This window comes from Mytilus trossulus, chromosome 2 (genome assembly GCF_036588685.1).
Source record: "Mytilus trossulus isolate FHL-02 chromosome 2, PNRI_Mtr1.1.1.hap1, whole genome shotgun sequence".
In the NCBI taxonomy this organism is placed as follows: domain Eukaryota; kingdom Metazoa; phylum Mollusca; class Bivalvia; order Mytilida; family Mytilidae; genus Mytilus; species Mytilus trossulus.
In genome coordinates this window covers 9,574,497-9,595,863 of record NC_086374.1, presented here as the reverse complement: position 1 = coordinate 9,595,863, position 21,367 = coordinate 9,574,497, and the positions used below count along the sequence as shown (strand labels likewise).

General features: G+C 32.2%; 1 protein-coding gene across 1 annotated transcript in view; it reads left to right on the top strand.

Moving 5' to 3' along the window:
• The window catches only part of LOC134704827 (uncharacterized), a 101,909-nt gene extending 81,893 nt beyond the window's left edge, over nt 1-20,016 (top strand). The window contains exons 39-57 of the mRNA XM_063563608.1: nt 347-533; nt 1,100-1,305; nt 1,664-1,896; nt 2,548-2,701; nt 3,671-3,849; nt 4,118-4,261; nt 5,165-5,333; nt 5,831-5,966; nt 6,547-6,668; nt 7,456-7,595; nt 7,939-8,086; nt 9,749-9,952; nt 12,530-12,733; nt 13,239-14,000; nt 14,443-14,655; nt 15,375-15,470; nt 16,304-16,632; nt 17,363-17,564; nt 19,555-20,016. Of these exons, the coding sequence (XP_063419678.1) occupies nt 347-533; nt 1,100-1,305; nt 1,664-1,896; nt 2,548-2,701; nt 3,671-3,849; nt 4,118-4,261; nt 5,165-5,333; nt 5,831-5,966; nt 6,547-6,668; nt 7,456-7,595; nt 7,939-8,086; nt 9,749-9,952; nt 12,530-12,733; nt 13,239-14,000; nt 14,443-14,655; nt 15,375-15,470; nt 16,304-16,632; nt 17,363-17,564; nt 19,555-19,829 (4,103 nt within the window). The 3' untranslated portion in view covers nt 19,830-20,016. The remainder of the gene's footprint in view (nt 1-346; nt 534-1,099; nt 1,306-1,663; nt 1,897-2,547; nt 2,702-3,670; nt 3,850-4,117; nt 4,262-5,164; nt 5,334-5,830; nt 5,967-6,546; nt 6,669-7,455; nt 7,596-7,938; nt 8,087-9,748; nt 9,953-12,529; nt 12,734-13,238; nt 14,001-14,442; nt 14,656-15,374; nt 15,471-16,303; nt 16,633-17,362; nt 17,565-19,554) is intronic.
• Nucleotides 20,017-21,367: the final 1,351 nt, after the last annotated feature.

Below are 21,367 nucleotides of genomic sequence, written 5' to 3'. Positions count from 1 at the left end.
CTTTTTGATTAAGCCATGATATAAATCACCAATAACAATAGACTAGTTCGTCAAGTTCTTAATCCTTCTAAGTCTAGAACAATTTTCAAGAAATGTTAGAGGACTAATTATAGATGTGCCATCTCTATCTGTTTGAAGTTACGAAAATGATGATACGAATGCTTCCTTTTTATACAATACAATGTCACAATATTTACTGTCATTTTTCAGTAATCTGAATTTAAGCTTTATAGGAACTTATGATTTAAAATCATAAACGATAACGTATACAACGTAACTCGTATCATTCCTAGTCTATTGTATGTTTATTCTGTTTCTATAGGGTACTGTTCTGTTTTACTTGTAGAGTTCACGTTATCACATATCCATCTTATATCTGGAGAAGCATATTTTTCAACTGTAACTGCATGTAATACAGCTAACTTGTGCTCATCTGTGACGTCTGATGGTGTTATTATTGACAATAGTCCTCCTACAGTTGGAATAGTACAGGATGGAACAACAGATGATGATATAGAATATCAATCAGTCAGGTTGGTAACGCTACATCGTTAAAGATTAGGGTCTGAATTTGGTTTAAAAAGCAGTTATGCTTAATAGGCATCTATAAAACAATCAACAAGAAAGAATACCTCATGTGTTATTTCAATTTACGACACAAGTTTTGAAAACTTTTTTTTAAATATTACAAGTTTCCTAAATACTCGAATGCTGTCTCCCAATATCAATTTATTTTAATGATATGTTATTCATTTTCCTATGTATTCTGAGAATGAAAATATATATTGGTAAATGCGAAAACATTTATTACCGTTCAATAATATAGCATGAAAACGAGGTTTTATTCTGAAATATAGAGGTACCAATGGCTTGTTTTGAGTTTTTTCAAATTGAAAAGTTTTTCTTGTTTATGATTTCATTTTCAGTCAGTTCCGATTTGCCATTTCAATGATTAAACAACACTTTCAAATCTAAAACAGAATATGTTAACGTGTATATTAGTTTGTCAAAACTAGTAACAATTGAGAGAGCTTTATAAATCAATTATCTAAACAGAAAATATTGTGACATAATGTTATCTCAGTAGTATTTTTTACAGAAATGTTATAAGTGCAAAATGGTTTGGCTTCACAGATGCTCAATCTGGTATAGATCATTTTGTGGTCAGAGCTGGGTCAAGTCCTGGTACAAGCGATATACTCAAACCAACAAAGTTACCACTAACAGATATATTTCTTAGGACGGACATTCAGTTGCCCTTGGAAAAAAGAATTTATATAACTATCAGAGCATATAACAAAGTCGGTAAGAAATAATAGGTGTACATTGTTGTAATTTATGATGGAACATTTTTTTCTCCTTGTTCAGATTTAAAAATCTTGCAGCTGAATTCAGAATATAAAAAAAAATGACCAGTGTCTGAATAGAAAGTTGATAAGCAAGGGTAACAAAGTTTATGGTGGAGATTTGTCTCATTGGCAATCATACATCTTCTTATTTTATATATGTCAAAAACAGTCCCGTCCTTTTCTAAAAAAAGTTCATTTGAAGATACGAAGAACACAAGTGCAACATGATGGTCTTAAAGTATACATGCCAGTTTTTTGGGGGGTTTCAATATTAAGTGCCTCATTTTCATAAAGTTGTCGTTGCTTATTTGCAGGACTGTTTTCCGAAGCAACTTCGAATGGTTTCCAGATAGACATGTCAGGTCCAGTGATTATACAACGTCCGTCTCTGTCACACGATCTAGGATCAGCAATAGATGGTTCAGTTCAAGTTCGGTCAACAATGAGAATAAAATGGAACGTAGAAGATGAGCAATCATTTATTGAACGACAATATTTGTCAATGGGTACCCATATTGGTGGGGAATTTAACATGACATCAACTCAGGTAAACAACTTTATTAAATTTTCACTTTGAATTGAATAAAAAAAAGTTTTCTTGAATGCAAAAAGGAACAAGTAAATCCCAAAATTGCCTTAAATATTATTTACCCATTGGATAGTATCTTTTCTAATCTGAAGACAAAACACCAACAGTAAACACAAAAACGGAAAACAATGTAACTTTTCATATACAATTACATGTATGTGAATTTATACAAAACAATCGCAAAATTGGAAACTACGATCTGATTATCTTACGAACTTGCATATTTATATATACGGATTCCGTAAAAAAAAATAAAAGCAATGTGCTCCTAATACAAACGATCCTCATACAAGGTAATAATATAAAAACGAAAGTAATCAAGACTTTAATATTTTCACTGTCAAAACTGTTTGAATGATAGCATGTTCCTATACGCCCAATCGCAAGAAACATGTTTCTGGAACCTGAAGACACAAGAAGAACTATGTGAGCTGCGAAGTAACTAATGTTTACCCTTCCTTATGATGATTATATTAACATCGCGATATTATACATTAGATATGTATACAAATAAAATTGGAGAATTAATGAACCAGTTGTATGGCTAGTCAGTCATACTGAATACGCAATGAACTCAAAACGCATTGTGTATTCTTAAACTTATTTCAGTTGAATGGTATTACAACTGAATATACATTGACTGGTTTAGAATTGCATGATGGTGGCATATATATTATTAAACTCATTGTATGCAATGGCGCAAAAATATGTGTTGAAACAGATTCTGACAATATATTGGTAGATACATCGCCACCAGTAGCTGGTATGTAGAAGAGAGCTGTGTGTTTAAATGTGTCTTGTTATGATTATTGTGATTTTATATTAATTATATGATGCATTGTATTGCTTAGTAGATCAAGCACTGCATCATTTTAGTAAACATTTCAATTTATTTGATTCAATTTTGATACCGACTACAAGTTAAATGTATTTTAGTCGATTGTCGTTATGAAAAAAGAAGATTCACACCGTTTCTAAAAAAGGACATATTTTCTTCAAACAGTTTATGACGTTCTTAAAATAAATTCATTATATGTGAATTAATTGGTATTTTAGTCCTTGAAAGGATTTTTTTTTATATGTTATTAGGTGTAAACTAGCTTTCAGTAAATGTTAGTCTTTGTGGATCGGTCTCTTGTGTAATTAGTTGTGTTTCTGTTTGTGTGTTGTGTGTTGATCTGATGAGTCAATAGTTATCAAAGGTACCAGGATTATAATTTAGTACGCCAGACGCGCGTTTCGCCTACATAAGACTCATTAGTGACGCTCTTATCAAAATATTAAAGCAAAACAAGTACAAAGTTGAAGAGCATTGAGGATTCAAATTCCAAAAAGTTGTGCCAAATACGGCTATGGTAATCTATGCCTGGGATGATGAAATCCTTATTTTTTTCGAAAAATTCAAAGTTTTGTAAACAGGAAATTTGTCCTTTTTAACTGATCTTTACAGCGTATTAAACTGTTAGACCATTGTTCTAGGTGAAGCAATCGCCTTTAAACGTGTTTTACGTATCAGCATTTGCATGTACCTGTATATGATGTTCCCCCTTTTAGCATTTCAGTGACTAGTGACAATAAAACAACAAATATATGTCAAATTTGCACAACAGAAGATATATACATGTTCATTGATTGTCAAAATCTGTTTAATGCAGTTAAACTTGTGTTCTTATTTTTATCATTTATCTATTGATTTAATATTTGTTATTAATAAAAACATACTGTTTTATAGGCATGTTTGCTATTAGTACCTACCACGCAGCTGAATTAGAGCGTCATACGGCTGACTGGATGACTTGGTCTGATTACAGAATTAATATGTCGTGGCTAGGATTTTCGGATATCCACTCAGAAATAAGTAGTTACCATGTTTCTGTGGGCAGCGAGTTTATGGCCAATGATTTAAACAAGGTATGCTGTATGAAAATGTTTAATTTTTGAATCATGATAAAACTAAAATATTTCTTTAAACAAGGGATCATGATAAGTGTTAGATACACTTTGTATAAATGAAATAATTAAAGTGTAAAACAGACGGCAGGTGGATATCCAAATAATGCCAAACGACTTTTAACTGTGTTTACAAACAAAGTAAAACAATTATCAAAAACAATTCTGGCCTCTGAAAAAACTATTAACAGTAGATGTGTTCTTTAATACGAGAAGAAAATTATTTCAGGTACCAGGAACTCCGATTATGTTTACACATAATGCATCTGGTATTCAGTATAAAGATGAAGGTCCACTACAGTACTTCACGGTTTCAACGCAAAAACTTACAAACTTTGCGGATATATTTGTTAGCGCTTGGGCTGTAAACCAGGTACAGGAGAATTAAGTTTATATAAGCTAATTAGATAAAAGACGATGTGGAATCAGTGCCAATTAGACAACTCTCAATCCAAGTCACAATTAGTAAAATTAAATTATTAAAGGTAAAAGTAGGGTCTTCAACACAGAGCTTTGGCTCACACCAAACGTTTTACTTATCGACGGCCTAATTTCGGTTTCGTTTATGTGAACTGTTAAATTGTGGAATTATTGTGTATTGTGAAGCTTCTTGTAAAATACGACTTTTTTTAGAAACGCACAAGCAATGCTAATAAAAAAAAGAATGTATACTTCGTGACTATATAACAAAAAAAATACTAAAACGAAATACGTTATTGTAAGGGTGGCATTTATAGAAACAAATTAGGAATTTTGTATTGATTTAAGTATTTAACACTATTGTATAGGTATTTTCTTATGTTTATTTAATCCACTTTTTGCACCATTCTTAAAAATAAATAAAAATCAATCTTTCAGTTCCATTGGTTCGATACAAAACACGGTGTACGTTTTGGTTTTATTTTTTGGGGGGAGGGGGGGGGTTATTCCAGTCAAATGCTAAAAAGGCCTCTGTTGACAAACAATGTCATCGATACGCCATTGTCATAATCTAATTGAACATAAATGCAGAATCGTCTCATTTTTTACAGTTTTTTTCTTTTACTTAAGTGCTTTTAAACTTACAAATTGAAATACATTTGATTCATTTTGATTGGAGTTAAACTGATTTGCCTTGTGCAGAGAATGCGAACATTTAGTGTACAAACTTAGTCTTTATTATTTTATTATGCAGTTTTACATCGTCTCATTTTGAGATCGTCTTGAGTTATCGTTTAAGACTTGTTTAAATGTTGAACAATAAAAACATTGATTCCTTTTAAAATGTATTTCATAGGTTGGTTTGTGGAGTAGAATGATTCACAGTCAGTTCCAGTTAATACCAGGCGGGTTTTTAGATCTCATTAGGCGATGTTCGGCGCATACATGTATTGGACATTGTGTTTGTTCCCCAAGAAACTCTCACTGTGCATTAAACGGAGACGCCTGTAATGATATATCAAAAGGTAAATATATTCTGTTACTTCATAGATCAATACTCAATCTGATATACAAATAAAACATTTAGCAAAACATTGAACATTTAACTTCTAACATCTCTACATTGTAAATTAGAAGAGAAGACCAGTTGACACATCAGATCAGTTGTGTTTTTCTTCCAAACAATTTAAAAAAAAAATAACTTTGCACATTCACTTTTTTTTTGTGATATTGTGTGTAATAGTCTTCTTATATAAAGCTATACTAACCACAACAACATTGAGAAATAAAAACCTTATGAAGATAATTAAATCTTCAATGCTGGCTTATTATAAATGATTGCGTTTGATATTTTGGTTTTTGCCTTATGCTATACATTTGATGTTCAATACCTAATATAAATAAAGGCAACAGTAGTATACCGCTGTTCATATATGCATCGGGCATTTTGTAGACTTTTTTGTATAATTCAGAACAACGGAAAAATATTTTGTGTTGAGCTTTATATTATTGTCTTTATCAGTAAATATTAACACTCTGCTGGAGGTGATTGATATTACGGATTTAACATCGACCACACAGACCAAGTTCACACCAAGTAATACCAACCTTGCTGCTAAATGGAAAATATCCAAAAATCAAAGATTACAACCACAGTGGTAAGATTGATATACAAGCCACTTTAATAAATAAGATGCGGATTAAAGGTAGAAAAGAAATAATATAAATTCTAGATAATTTGTGTGACTTTAAATCAAATTTCAGGGTACAAGTTAATGTATCCTTATAAATATTTTGTGATCAACATGTATTTAACCATGATAATAATATAATCAAAATATAATTCTGGAAACGTATAAACACTTATAGAGATAAAAATAACAACTTTTAATATAGTCGATGCTATTTTGAAATGAAGATATTTCGTCCCCTAGGGTATCACCAGTCCAGTAGTCAGCACTTCGGTGTTGCCATGAATATCAGTGATATGGTATTTTTTTTTAAATTAAATGTTTGCAAAAGTATCAAATTATTCGAAGTGCTTAGGATTTTCGTATCGAAGGCATATATCACCTTAGCCGTATTTGGCACAACGTTTTTGGGGTCAACACCGCTCTTCAGCTTTATACTTTATGTCTGGCGTATCATATTATAAGCCTAGTACCTTTGAGAACTATATATGACATACTTGTAAATCATCAGATAAGCAACTTAAAGAAAATCTTCATGAACATTTAGGTATGAATGGAGTGTAGGTTTAGCTTCAATGGAATTACCAGAAGGTGTTATTAATAGCTTCACTGATCCCGTATGGCACCATGTTGGACGTAGTATGGAATCTGTTTACTCTCTTCCAAGAGGTATGATCAAATATTAAAATAATAATACAATAAAGGAACTATGACAAAGAGTGTTTTCATCCTTGATTCGGTTGGTTATAGAACAAACTTTTGTACAAATTATCAAATAAACAAGAATCAATTGAAAATAAACATTTCTGTTTCTTAAAAATACAGTAACATTAAGATAGAATGTGACATTGCAATAGAATGGATTTTAACATGGCTTCTGAGTCAAGGATCTATTGCAATATATAAATAATGTCTTCTTTTTTATGTGGTCTTAAACTGAAGTCTCTGATCAGTGTTATAAGTGGCAATTGACTGCATGTACTAATAATCTATTTGTCCGTATGCCCTATTATATAGAAAAAACAGATATGTATTTTTAATTCTTTCCAGTCTAAAATTTTCAAAAGTTTGATGGCATGATTTCATGCAAGAAGGGACATTGTGACTGATTTCCGCTATTACTAAACATTTTTTGATATTTAATAATATTGTTTATCGATTGTTTATAATTTTTGTTATACCCCATTTATAGGCATTATGTTTTCTGATCTGTACGTCCGTCCGTCCGTCCGCTTGTCAGTAGTCGCGCTAGGTTAAAGCTTTTAATCGCAGTAGTGTTTGATGAATATCGAAAATGAAAGTGCGGATGGGGCATTCGTGTACTGTGGACTCTTTCTTGTTTTTGTTTTATAACCATAAGGGGTGTGGATTGAATTATTGTTATCTTTCAAGAGATCGTTGGGACTTAAAATTGTCAGTTATGTTTAAAGATATAAGAATTTAAGCGTATTTTCAGGCAAACATCTAAAAGAAACAGTATCCTACTCAGTATTTGTTCGGGTTTGGTATGATGAAAACACATATGCAATATTTAAGTCTCCAGGAATTACTGTATTATCAAAACAAGTTCCAGTAAATGACCTCCAAGGATCAGCAGTAAGTGAACATTTGCTTATTTATTATCAAAAAAGTTAAATCAAAATTTTAACGAATATTGACAAATTTGTAATGATTTCAAATTGATCATTTCTGCACTCAAGAAGACATTAAATTTATTATTACATGAATGCAATACAGTTTGATTAGGTCGTCGAATGATACCAGGTTAAGTTATTTAATTTCATATTAACTATGTACTTTGTATGGACATTTTTTTTATTAAGAAATCATAGTTTTATGTAATAATGCTAAAACAAAATAGTTATGAGATAGAATTATTCAAGACAGTTTAAATAAGCAACACAGAATGGAAAATCTAGATGAGACATTTATCTTTTAGGTTGTGGAGAAAGTGCCAGGATTTTGGAAGAATGAAGTAGATTTTATCAAAGCAGGGACACTATTTACGGTTTCCTGGGAAAACGTGTTTCTTTCCATTCCGAATAGCATTGAACAGTTTAATCTTTATCTCAGCAGTTTTCCCGGAGGTAATTTCATATGTGAAATATTCATTTTTATTTCAATGGTACCTTTAGACATACAATTGTTCCAATATTAAGCAGCATATTTAATTTATTTTGTCTCTCGAAACAGTGCATACCATTCGCATTCAGTTAGGATGGAAGAAGGTACCTTTTGCAAATTTCATATTGTTTAGTCAGCAATAAAGTAAACTCGTTCTAAAAACTTTATTCATTACTAATTCTCTTAACATTTTGATGCTAATTATGTTCATACGACCAACGTACATCATCTATACTATTAAACGAGAAGACCTCATTTTTGGTGTCGCTTCTCTTCCTTCCACAATAAATCAATCATCATGCCTCTGTGTCCTATAGGTAACATGCATAGTCGCATTTGTCATCCATTCTTATGATTATTCAAATTGAGTTATTTTGGGAGAAAAACGACAAAAAAGAAGTCCGCAAATGATTCCGTCATCAGACTGACTTTTAGTCATAGATAAGACTTCCTGTTTGAAACATGCGCAAATACAACCAATCGTATGATAGATAACAAAAAAGAAAATAGATAAGCCAATCAGAGCGTTCTCCATTTCATGGTGCTTACATTGCAAGAACCCGACAACTATTATACCTCCTTAGAGAGGACAATTATTGTGCGCGTTTATCTACATGTAAACTACGATTATACTTTTTTAAAATATAGAGAATCTCTGTATTCTGTCTACTGTTTTTTTTTTTAATTTTTACTATTCAGGGGGTCATACCAGTTGCACTTATATTAAAATAAGTAAAACATGTGACACAAGAACAACCAATCGTAGAGCGTTCTCCGTATCACGGTGTTTAGATCGCAAAAATCACAACTATTATATCCCTTAGAGAGGACAAATATTTTTCGCGTTTACGATTATACTACTTTGATGTCAGGGAATTTCTATATATGATTTATTGTTAAAAGGGAAAATAGTGATTTGGCAAAAATGAAAGTAAGGTAGAGATTAGAGGGAGGCAGGACCTTTTTCGGGGCGTCAGGATCGGGTGTTTTTAAGCTCGGGATTTGGGGATTGATCCTTACGGGATCCGGGAATATATTTTTCGATTTCGGGATATGAATTTCTTTAAATTCTGTATCTCGGGATTTCATGGTTTTAAGCCCGGGATTTCGGGATCAGGACCCCTCCGATCGACAACTCCTCAAATTAGCCTTAGTCGGTATTAGTCATTTATACATGATTCAAATCCTACCATTGGCATATTAATAAGGCTCTAAAAAAGGCACTGAAGGATTGTCATAGAAGCATATTTTTTAGACTAATAATGGTCTATATATAAACAGTTACATTTATTTCATGTTTGAAACGGTGCAAATTTTTAATTTGATTTGACTTTATCAAAAGAAGCATTGTAGCAAAGGAGAAGAATAATTGTGGTCGTGAACCAGAAACACGAATATAATGGAATTTAACAGAAAGGAAACAAATATCGGACTTTGGAAAAGGGGAGATACCTTTTATGTAATTCTCAATACATGATATCTTTTACAAAAAATCATCCTACAACAGTTCACAAGCTGTATATGCCCGCGATTTCGCGGGTGTTTTCTACATAAAATGATTATGATTCATGGTATTCTGCAGGAAAATATTTTGTTAATTTTTTATTTGTAATTCTTTTCTATAGGAAGTGACCTGTATATTGTGGATGTAAATATACCACCGTCTTCAGTCGCCTTCAATATCAGTCGATTAATGATGAAACCTGGAGTACGTTACTACAGCAATATTGTTGTGTCAACTTTGTCTGGCCTAAGAACTACAGTATCATCTGATGGGATAACAGTAGACATGGCTGCCCCTGTTACCGGTATAGTGTATGATGGGATAGGTATGATATATACTAGGGTTAATACAAAGTAATAATTTAATTTATCATCTGATATGATAACAGTAGACATGGCTGCACCTGTTACCGGTCTAGTGTATGATAGGATAGGTATGATATATATTAAGGTTGATGTAAAGTAATAATTACTGTAAGTCTGCAAGAGGATATTGGTGCTAATTGAAATCCAAAGCTTTGCAATATCGGTGTTAAAGATCAGATAATCCACATTTGATGTGTTGGATCTATCACACGAAAATCTTATCACTATTGACTTCAAAAACTGAAAAACAATTTTATTACATTGGTTGCAATAAATTACATTGATTTCCCAGTTGAATACAACCGATAATTTCACATGTGAAATAAACGTGGTTATTTCACTCTCTGACGTTATACAACAATAGGCGTTGTCAAGACGTCGATAACGTCGGATCAAAACAAATTGTGAATGCGTAGGAAAATAATATAGTTCCTTACATTTTCTGCATTAAGTTTATTTAAAAAAAAGCCATTAAAAGCCAATGTAATAAAAAGTATAACTAATCGCCGTATTTGAATATCAAAAATAAGACAACTTGTGACCGAACGCCGCTGTGGATTAAACTCGTGCTGCGCACTCGTTTAATTCGTGCGTTGTTCGGTCACGCGTTGTCTTATTTTTGATATTCAAATACGGCGATTAGATATACTATAAATAATTTGATGGTGGCAGAAATTATGAAAAAAATAGTTCTAGTCCTTAAATCCTTTCTAGAGTATTCTATCTGTTAAAATAAGTTAATGAACTTGCTATTATTAGCTCACCTGGCCCTTTTCTCATCACTTGTTGTCCTTTGTCAATCTTCGTTAACGTCTACAAAGTCTTCTCCTCTGAAACTACTGTGCAAAACTTTACAAAACTTGACAACAATCATCATTAGGGTATAAATCTCAAAGATAAGTCCGGTGACCCGCCCGAGATTAAAGATGGCCGACATGGCTATAAAAAGTAAAAGCACAAAAATACTGAACTCAGAAGAAAATCAAATCGGAAAGTCCCTTATCATGGAAAAATCAAATGACAAAACACATCAAAAACGAATGGACAACTGTCATATTTCTGACGTGGTACAGGCATTTTCAAATGTAGGACATGGTGGATAAAACCTGGTTTTATAGCGCTAAACCTCTCATTTTGCACGACAGTGTCATCAAATTCCGTTATATTTACAACGATGCGTAAACTAAACAGACATAATAAAATAATAAATGAAATAGTCAAAATATGGCTACAACAGTCATCATTGTGTTACTATTTTAAAAGAAACAATTTAACAGAGCACAAAAGCATCTATCAAATTTAAAACGCATTCATGGCTGTGTCTGTCATATGGGTACGGCAGTCCTCATCGTGTTTCATATTTTATACGTCACATATTTTTGTCGTTCAATGTTTATTCAAACAATTTTAAATGTTCATGTCGTTTAAACATCGAAGGTATGAAAGAATTAATTTGAGAAATAGTCCGAGATTAAAAATAGTCCATAAATGGTTCATTCCACTTCGTGATTGAATAATTTTGACGTTTGTGGTTCAACAGTTTTTTCCTAATTTATGATAGAAATATAACATAATGACATTTTATAGAGCAATAACATACTGACAGGATCTTTTAAAGTACAGATTCACGTTATTAGAACCGGAGAAACACAGAAAATCGCATTTACAAAACACACCAGCAAAAAATGAAAGATACATTGACGGGATGTATAAGTACCAAGCTACGTTAAAAAATTTATCACAGAAAACAATCCAACAGTAAAAGTAATATTAATAATAGAACAAAGAAAAATGAAAGATCAATAATATAACATGTTGTTAAGATGATAAACAACGTCACTACGCAGAATCTATACACAACCATCATGTATTATTTGTCAAGTTGATACTCAATATTTATCAACAAGGTATTGGTACCTTTTTTTTTTTGGTTATTATCTTCAATATTATTATATAAAGAGATAAACTGTGAACAACAATGACGTACGGCAAATTAATACCCACAAATAAGTCAACATGACCAAAATGGTCAATTTATGGTCAATTTTTAACAATTTTCATAAATTTGTTATTTTTTGTAAATATTTACGAAATATTTTCCTCTGTAACTACTGGGCCAAGTTCATTTTAGATACAGATAATTGTAAGCAGTAAAGTAAGATCTACACACACATCACAGTTCTTGTCCATTCGATTTTGATATGTTTTGTTATTTGATTTTGCCATGTGATTATGGACTTTCCGAATTGATTTTCCTCTGAGTTCAGAATTTTTGTGATTTTGCTTTTTATCACCATCACCAAAACACAATGTTGTCATGAATCCATCTATGTCCTTTGTTTAATATGCACATATACCAAGGTGAGCGACACAGGCTCTTTAGACCCTCTAGTTTATATCGTTTTGACAATAATATGTTTCATAAGGTGTGATGAAATCTTTCTTTATTATTTACGATTTATTATAAAATTGAGTATTATGAAATTAAAAACAACTCATTTAAATATGTTTACTTGACCTATTTTATTTCTTGACAGGTCTACATGATAACGCTTACCAAAACAAATCTGACATTGTGTCTGCAAACTGGCATGGCTTCCTTGATACCGAAAGTGGATTAAGCAAATACCATTGGTGTGTTGGAACAGAACAATCAGATGATCATTGCAACGTACTATCATGGAAAAATGTTGGAATGCATACATATGTGTCTAAACAACTGACAACAGAAATTGGAAATGGTAGATACATATATTTGTTTTTAAACTTATTATTATTAACAAATCTAGTGTGTCCAGTACATAAGTTATTGGTACCACTCAATTGTTGTATTGTTGTTGAATTTTGAAAATACTGATTAAGATTCAATCGGAAAGTCCCTAATCACATGGAAATTCCAAATGACAAAAAAATTAATGGACAACAACTGACATATTCCTGACTTGGAAAAGGCATTTTCAAATGTAGAGAATGGAAGATTGAACCTGGTTTTATAGCGCTAAACCTCTTACTAGTACGACAGTCGCATCAAATTTAATAACAATGACAATGATGCGGGAACAATACAAACAGATATAATAGGTACAAATTTTACAAATAAAGATAAAAAGTCTAATTCGGTAGGTGACATTCGTGAAAAGGGAACGACATATTGAACATATCAGATATCATCTTAAGTGCCGTTCATTTAGTAAAGCATTATTCCCTACTAATTGATAATACACTGTCAAATATTAACTTATTTAGGTAAGACTATGTACAGTAAAGTGTATGCAGTCGACAGTGTTGGTCACATGTCACCTATCATAGTATCAAGTGGAGTTACCGTAGATACAACACCTCCTGTACCTGTTACATTCAATCATTCATCGAACAATCTAGTACAAAATCCATCCTTTGAAGAAACAAATGGATGTTTTCTTGATTTTTCAAACATTTCATCCAAGCTGCTTTGTACAGCTGATGCTTGTTTAAATCCTACATCATGGCTGGTTAACCAGGAAGACTGTATAGTAGTTATCCGATCGGATGTAGACACAGCTTCTGATGGTCGATCATTTTGCTTTGTGCATGGAACTATAAAACAGAACATATCCGGTTTGATACCAGGGGAAGTATATAGATTAACATTTGTGACTGCTCATTCTCCAATATCAGATTCTTCAGTTCAAAACATAGAGGGAGTAGTCAATTTCGGAGATATTCAACATATATTTCTTATCTTCACTAAAGAACAAACACATGGCGTTATATCTCCAGGAATGATTTGGCACAAACATTCGTTTTATTTCAAAGCCAAATCAGAGATTGTTGAAGCTGTTTTAGGGAGTTTAGATAAAAACACTGGTCTTCTTATAGATGATGTAGTTATAGAACAAGTTCTTCCTCTAGATAGTGGTATTAAGGTTCATGTTACTACGGTTGTATTACATGAGTGGTCATCTATTCATGCTTCTTGGTTATTTGAAGATACAGAGAGCCCAATAGTGCAATATTTATGGGCAGTTGGTAAGTATTAAATGTGTGTACTATATTTTAGATATACTAAGATCCACCAAGGGCGGTTAAGAATTATTGTTTTTTTTTAATAATTGATGACCAGTTAATTTTTGGTATAAGTTACTGATATAATTATTTGTAAGCAGTTTAAATGCAGATATATATAATGAGAGAAAACATAAAATTACAGATGTATGTAACACTGAATTTTTATATCAGATCAACTGTTCGTCAGACCTCGGTCGAACATACTTATAAGCTCTCATGTTTCATTTAAGCCTGACATTATATGAAGGCTTTTTGATCTCGTTCGCTACGCTCACTCGACAAAAAGCTTCATATTATGTCAAGCAGCTGATATTTTACGATATCAACATGCAGATAACCTGATAATCGGTACATGGCATGTTTTATGATGGCTTACGAGTAAATTGTAATTATTTCTTACTAGGTTATACAGACGGGAGTACAGAAATTCAGGGTTTTACAAGCGTTGGCGTCAACACGTTTGGGTTTAACTACAACGTTACTCTCGTACACTCCACAACGATATACGTTACCGTGATTGCAATTAATGCTGCGGGACTCTCAACAAAACTACACTCCCTTGATGTCCTAGTTGATCTTACACCACCAGAAATAGCTTACGTTAATGATGGCACAGGTATTTAAAACAATTTACTAGTAATTTTGATCTGATGAGCTTTCACTTTATATTAAAAAAGCAATATTTGGATTCTAACGAAACACGGGAAATCATGTCATAATCAAATTCATTTTGAAAGTTGTACTTTGAAGAAATTGATTACGTAAATTTTGTCAGATGAAATTTAATATATTCTAGAGTAAATCTGTATTTCTTTATCATTTGAGGACACTATTAGAGATTGTTGTTTTTGACCAGGTTGTCCCTTATATAAAGATTAAGTATTTATCTTCAATTCGTTCTCTTTAAGCTTTTAAATAATGAAACGTTGTTGCTGAAGACGTTTCCATTTCAAAACACATAGATATAGGAAGATGTGGTGTGAGTGCCAATGATACAACTCTCCATCCAAGTAACAATTTAAAAAGTAAACCATCAAAGTAAAAATGTCTTTTTAGTCCAATTTAAATGAAAAAGTGTGCTTAGTCCGTTCAGAATATAAATAATTCTTTAAACTAAAGAATACCCGAGATTGTAACCCTTATTATATGTGTTATTGTAATACTACAGACTGTTATGTTTGGAATTAAAACATGTCATATTGCTGAAAAATATAAGAGAAGAATTTATTCTTTATTTTTCTGTGGGTTTAGTTTAAAACAATTTTTGTTATCTTTTTTTTATTTTTTACTTAACCATTACTTTGTATAAATATCATCGATCTTCTATTTGATTAGGGTCCGATATTGATGGACAGGTTTCACATACGATATCAGCTAATTGGAATGTTGTTGATGAGGAATCCGGCATTGAATATTGTGAATGGGCTGCTGGTACGTACATTAATATTAGTGCAATATCCGATTATTATCAATCGCTAGATATTGGTTGCCTAGTGATTACAGATATTCCCGCTTGCAGCAAACTTATACAGGTATATTTCACAAACCAAGTTCAAATTGAACGCCTGTTTTTCATCGCACTGTAACATCATGTCAAACGTTTCCATTATCATAAAACTAAAACATCAATTATACCTCGCTTAGACAAGACTCACAAGTGACGCCCGAATCAAACAAGTTTAGACGCAAAAAAGTACAAAGTTTAAGAGCATTGTGGTCCAAAAATGAAAGTTATTGCCAAATACACCTTTGTTTAACTTTTGCAGGGGTAGAAAAAATCGTGATTAAAAAATTCAATGAACAGTTCATTTTCACATATGACAATATAAATGATGATTAATACAGAAGTTGACTACTGGTCTGGTGATATCGTCGGTGGGAAAGGGGAGGATGGGTAGGTGGTTATCCATCAGTAATGATATCGACCCAATGGTTATAATTATAAGTTAAAACAGATACAAGCTTAACATTTGAGAACTAAGGTACTCTAATAGCATATATTTTTTTCACAGTTGACCCCAAAATGTGCACCATTTGTCGATGCCCACTTCTTTCTGTCCACCCTTCATTCTCTACTTTTAAAAAAGGTAGCGTTAGATCTTCTAAGATCTTTTGTATTGGATGATTCTGGTCGGAATCGTAGAATCCGGATATATAATGTTTTATTGTTTTTTACTCTTTTCTGTAAAGTTTAGTTTTTCACAGCACAACCGGTATTCAATTCCAATTGAGAATAAATTATATATTGCTATTACTTTTTCCAGGTTTACAACAATTTGGAAATGAGGTATTCGAATTTACAAAGACTGCTGATGTGTTGAAAGCAACATCAACGATGGACAGAGATAAAGTTTTTAATAAAAAGATCTACCTTACCATTCGCTGTCGAAATATGGCAGGATTATATACTACAGCTTGTTCTGATGGAATTGTTATATCTGATCAATCTCCTTCCCATCTCAATGCTGAACTGGAGATTCTACCACAGTCTATCACTGAATATCAATCTAGCAATGATCACCAAGCCAGTAAAACATCTGTTAAAATGAAATGGTCTGGATTTTCTGATCCGTTTGGAATAATGTCGTTTATTGTAAGTTTATTGTTCTAAACAGTTATTGATTCTTCGCATATATGTTATGATGGTATTCTAATAAACCCCTAACATGAAGTCTGGAGCTGTTATGTCAGTTAACTGCTAGTAGCCTGTTGTTATTAATGTATTATTGTCATTTTTATGTATTTTCTTTAGTTACATCTTCTGACATCAGACTCCGACTTCTCTTGAACTGAATTTTACTGTCCGTATTGTTATGCGTTTACTTTTCTATATTGGCTAGAGGTATAGGGGGAGGGTTGAGATCTCATAAAACGCATTTTTGCGCCTGTCCCAATTCAGGCGCCTCTGGCCTTTGTTAGTCTTGTATTATTTTAATTTTAGTTTCTTGTGTACAATTTGAAAATTAGTATGGCGTTCATTATCACTGAACTAGTATATATTTGTTTAGGTGCCAGCTGAAGGACGCTTCCTGGTGCGGGAATTTCTCGCTACATTGAAGACATGTTGGTGACCTTCTGCTGTTGTTTTTTCTATGGTCGGGTTGTTGTCTCTTTGACACATTCTCTATTTCCATTCTCAATTTTATTGATGAACGTATTTGATTACATCTCTATACCCCTTATTTGAAAAGACCAATACAAAGCTGTAGTAAGAATTTGTTCATTAAACTCATAATGAAATAGATGTGCATAAAAGTCAATACGACATCATACAAAATATACTTAGTTGGTAAATATTAGGTAACAATATTGTTTTGTTGCAGGTGAAATTTGACGGAATGGATACCGATATAACGACCACAATTATAAACGTTAACAAAGGTATATCATATCTTTCACTGTTTGGACTAAAACTATCAAATGATAGGTACACGACCACTGTAAACGCTGTTAACACTATGTACCTGCGCAGTACAGATGTTACAACGAATCTGACTATTCAGAACTCTTCTCCAGGACTCACTGGTAAGGTGTTTTATTTTGTAAATAATTAATGTGTTTTCCTTTTTAAACCAGTTATTTTTCTATGAATGAGTTTGTTACATTCTACTGCTCTATTTTTATATTTCAATAATGAATGCATACCTTTGCATCCTGAATAACTACCTGTCTGATAATTAGATATATTCTATTTGGCTAATTCGGCTGTGTATTTTTATGTGGTGGATTAGGTTGTTTTATGTAATGTTTCCGTTATTATTCTGTAGTGAATCATCACTTCGGTTTTATCATGTATATCTACTATACAGTCATTTTATAGAATTTACTGTTTGCAAAATAAACTCATCATAGATTCCAGAACAAGATTTTGTATATACCCCAGACGCGCGTTTCGTCTACAGAAGACTCATCAGTGACGCTCGAATCCAAAAAAGTTAAAAAGGTCAAAAAAAGTACGACGTTGAAGAGCATTGAGGACCAAAATTCCTAAAAGTTTTGTCAAATACAGCTAAGGTAATCTTTGTCTAAGGTAGAAAAGCTTTAGTATTTCAAAAATTCTAAATTTTGTAGACAGGTAATTTATAAATATAACCATAGCAATGATAATTCAAAACAAAAAGTGCTGACTACTTGGCTGATAATACCCTCGGGGAAATACATCTCCACCAGCAGTGACATCGACCCAGTGGTTGTAATTAAACTCATCATACATACCAGGACTAAACTTTGTATATACGCCAGACGCGCGTTTCGTCTACAAAAAACGAACCAGTGACGCTCGAATCCAAAAATGTCAAAAAGGCCAAATAAAGTACGAAGTTGAAGAGCATTGCGGCGGACCGAAATTCCTAAATGTTTTGCCAAATACAGCTAAGGTAATCTATGCCTGAGGTAGAAAAGACATAGTATTTCAAAAATTCAAAATTTTGTAAACAAGTTATTTATGAATATAACCATATCAATGATAATTCATGTCAGCACAAAAAATTACTGACTACTGGGATGGTGATACCCTCGGGGATATACATGTATTATATAGTCATTTTATAAAATTTACTGTTTGCAAAAGTATAAATTATTCCAATAATTAGGATGTTCTTATGCCAGGCAGAAAACGCTAGCCGTATAAGGCACAACTTTTAGGAACTTTTGGTTCTCAGTGCTCTTAAAACTCTGTACTTGTTTTGGCTTTCGAACTTTTTTCATCTGAGCGCCACTGGTTAGTCTTGTGTAGTCGAAACCCATGTCTGGCGTATTAAATTTTAAACCTGGTACCTTTTGTTAGCTATTATTCGTGTGTTTCTCTTTCCTTATGTTCTCGAATTTATCTTTATTGTAGTTCTGCAATGTTGACTTTTAAATGTTATATTTAACATTAAAATGGGGGAGGATTGGCATGCCGCAAAACTAGGTTCAACTCACCATTGTTTTCTTAAAAGTCCTGTTCCAAGTCAGGAAAATGGCCATTGTTATATTATAGTTCGTTTATGTGCGTGTTCCATTTTAATGTTGTGTCGTTGTTCTGCTCTTATATTTGATGCGTTTCCCTCAGTTTTAGTTTGTAACCTGGATATTTTTTTTCTCAATCGATTTATGAGTTTTGAACAGCGGTATTCTACTGTTGCCTTTATTCATCTTCTGGAATTCGTTATAGCATGCTGCTTGTTTAAAATTGTATATATAAATAACAGAAGTTGTTTGGTGGACGTTTATGAGAGCGAAATAATAAATAACTAAAAGACATATCTTGTTAACATATACTTTAAAAAGATATCTACTAACATACAAAAATATGATAACATATACCAGAGGGACAGTCAAACTCAATAATCGAAAATAACCTGTCAACGCCATGGCTAAAAATGAAAAAGACAAACACAAACAATAGTACACATAACACAACATGGAAAACTAAAGAATAAGCAACACGAACCCCGGAAAACACTGGGGTGATCGCAGGTTCTAAAATGTTTGCTGACTATATGGTTTAAGCTAAACTGTGTTCGTCTTTTAGGTGCTGACGCTTCCGTAACAAGAAAAGGGGACAAAATTACGGTTAACTGGAAGGATTGCTTTTCATATCAAGGACGTATGGTTTTTGAAATTTCAATAGGAACAACTATAGGAGGAGCTGATATTATCCAATGGCAAGAAACTTTGAATGATTTTATAGAAGTGGAAGTTCCAGAAAAATTTAAAGATGACAGTGATGTCAAATTATTCTTTTACATCCGGGCAATTGGAGAGAGTGGAGAAAACACTGCACTTAATGCAAACACTGTATTATAAAATTGTTCATAATTATGCATTATGAAAAAAAAAAATACAAATCCTCAAAATCAATATTTCTTAACAATACTTTAATGTGCATATCTGAAACTAAATATTTTTTTTGTGTGATGAATTTAACGCTTTGATAATACGTGAAGTTCATCTGTTTATTTTTTATTTTTTAAAACTAAAAATTATATAGAATATGGAACTAATATACATCTTGAATAAATGCTTTACTCTACTTATTTTGCAAAATCACTAGTTTTCGGTGAGAATTCCAAAAAAAAGTAACTTAGTAAACAAGAAAACTTCAATTTGATCTAACTTATGTTCATACATTTTCATTCACACAAATATCAACTGGAATCTGAAAAAAATCAGCTGTTTGTCCGTTGTTACGTCTGTTTGTTCTCTCATATGTCCGTTCGCTCTTGTTCCGACTCGTTACCACAAAACTAGATGACTCTGAAAGGTCTTTAAAACAGAACATTGAAAGAAAAATTGCATATTCTTATTAGGAGAGAGTCAACATACTGGAGTCTGTTAAGGGCAAACGATACAGTCACAGGGGAAGAAATGACGTTGCTAACGAAAATTGTTATTTTCGGGACGTCAAACTCTAACTTATCGGGAAAATATTCAGTTTTCAAATGATTTTTATCATTAAAACTTATCCAATTTGAAAACGAACTCATGGACCCCTCTGTTTTAAAATGCAATTTTGTTTGATTATGTAAGAAGATTATGTATGCCAATTATCATGAAAGAGTAAACAGTGCAGTTTTTGTAAATTTGATAAAAATCCAGTAAAAATGACGTTTTTTTTTACAACATACGTGAACGTTTGATAAATATTAGTTATTTGAAACACAAATTGCACAAACTTAAAGGTCATTTATATAGAACAGAATTTACAAATAAGTTAACAAAAAAACAGCTTGTTTATCTTTTAAAACAAAAAAGTTATGTTTTTCTGTCGAAAGCAAAAAAACGTCAACAAATCCGAATTTTGTGCAAACATATAAAATTTGGACCTCATTTTACTCAAAAAGTAGCATAGCGGTAATATTTTTATATCATATTTTATCTAATCAGACAACAATAGCCTACATGTATGCAAATAGTCAGCAAAATTTCAATATGATAATCAAAGTCAATCGAATACCTCTGGAATGTTATAGCATAGATAATTATGTTTCAAGCGCTCGAACGAAAATAAAAAAAATGCCAATAAATATTATGATAGTTGATATAATTATGATAGTCTCGACACAGAGAACCAATGTCTGTGATTAACAGAAAAATATGTCCATGACAAAATGAAAACTTTGACATTGATGGCCATGTACGTTCCGTAGCACATCACGTCTCCAAGTATTTAAAGGCAAGATATATATCCCCATGCAAGAAAAAAGGAAAAAAAGAAAATAGTAAGCTAATGACAAAATATGAAGTCATCATGTTCATTAAGACCTGGTAAAAGTGTGACGATTTTTTTTTTGTTCATTAAAAGTATCGAAGATATTCAAAGTATCATGAAACATGAAGTACGT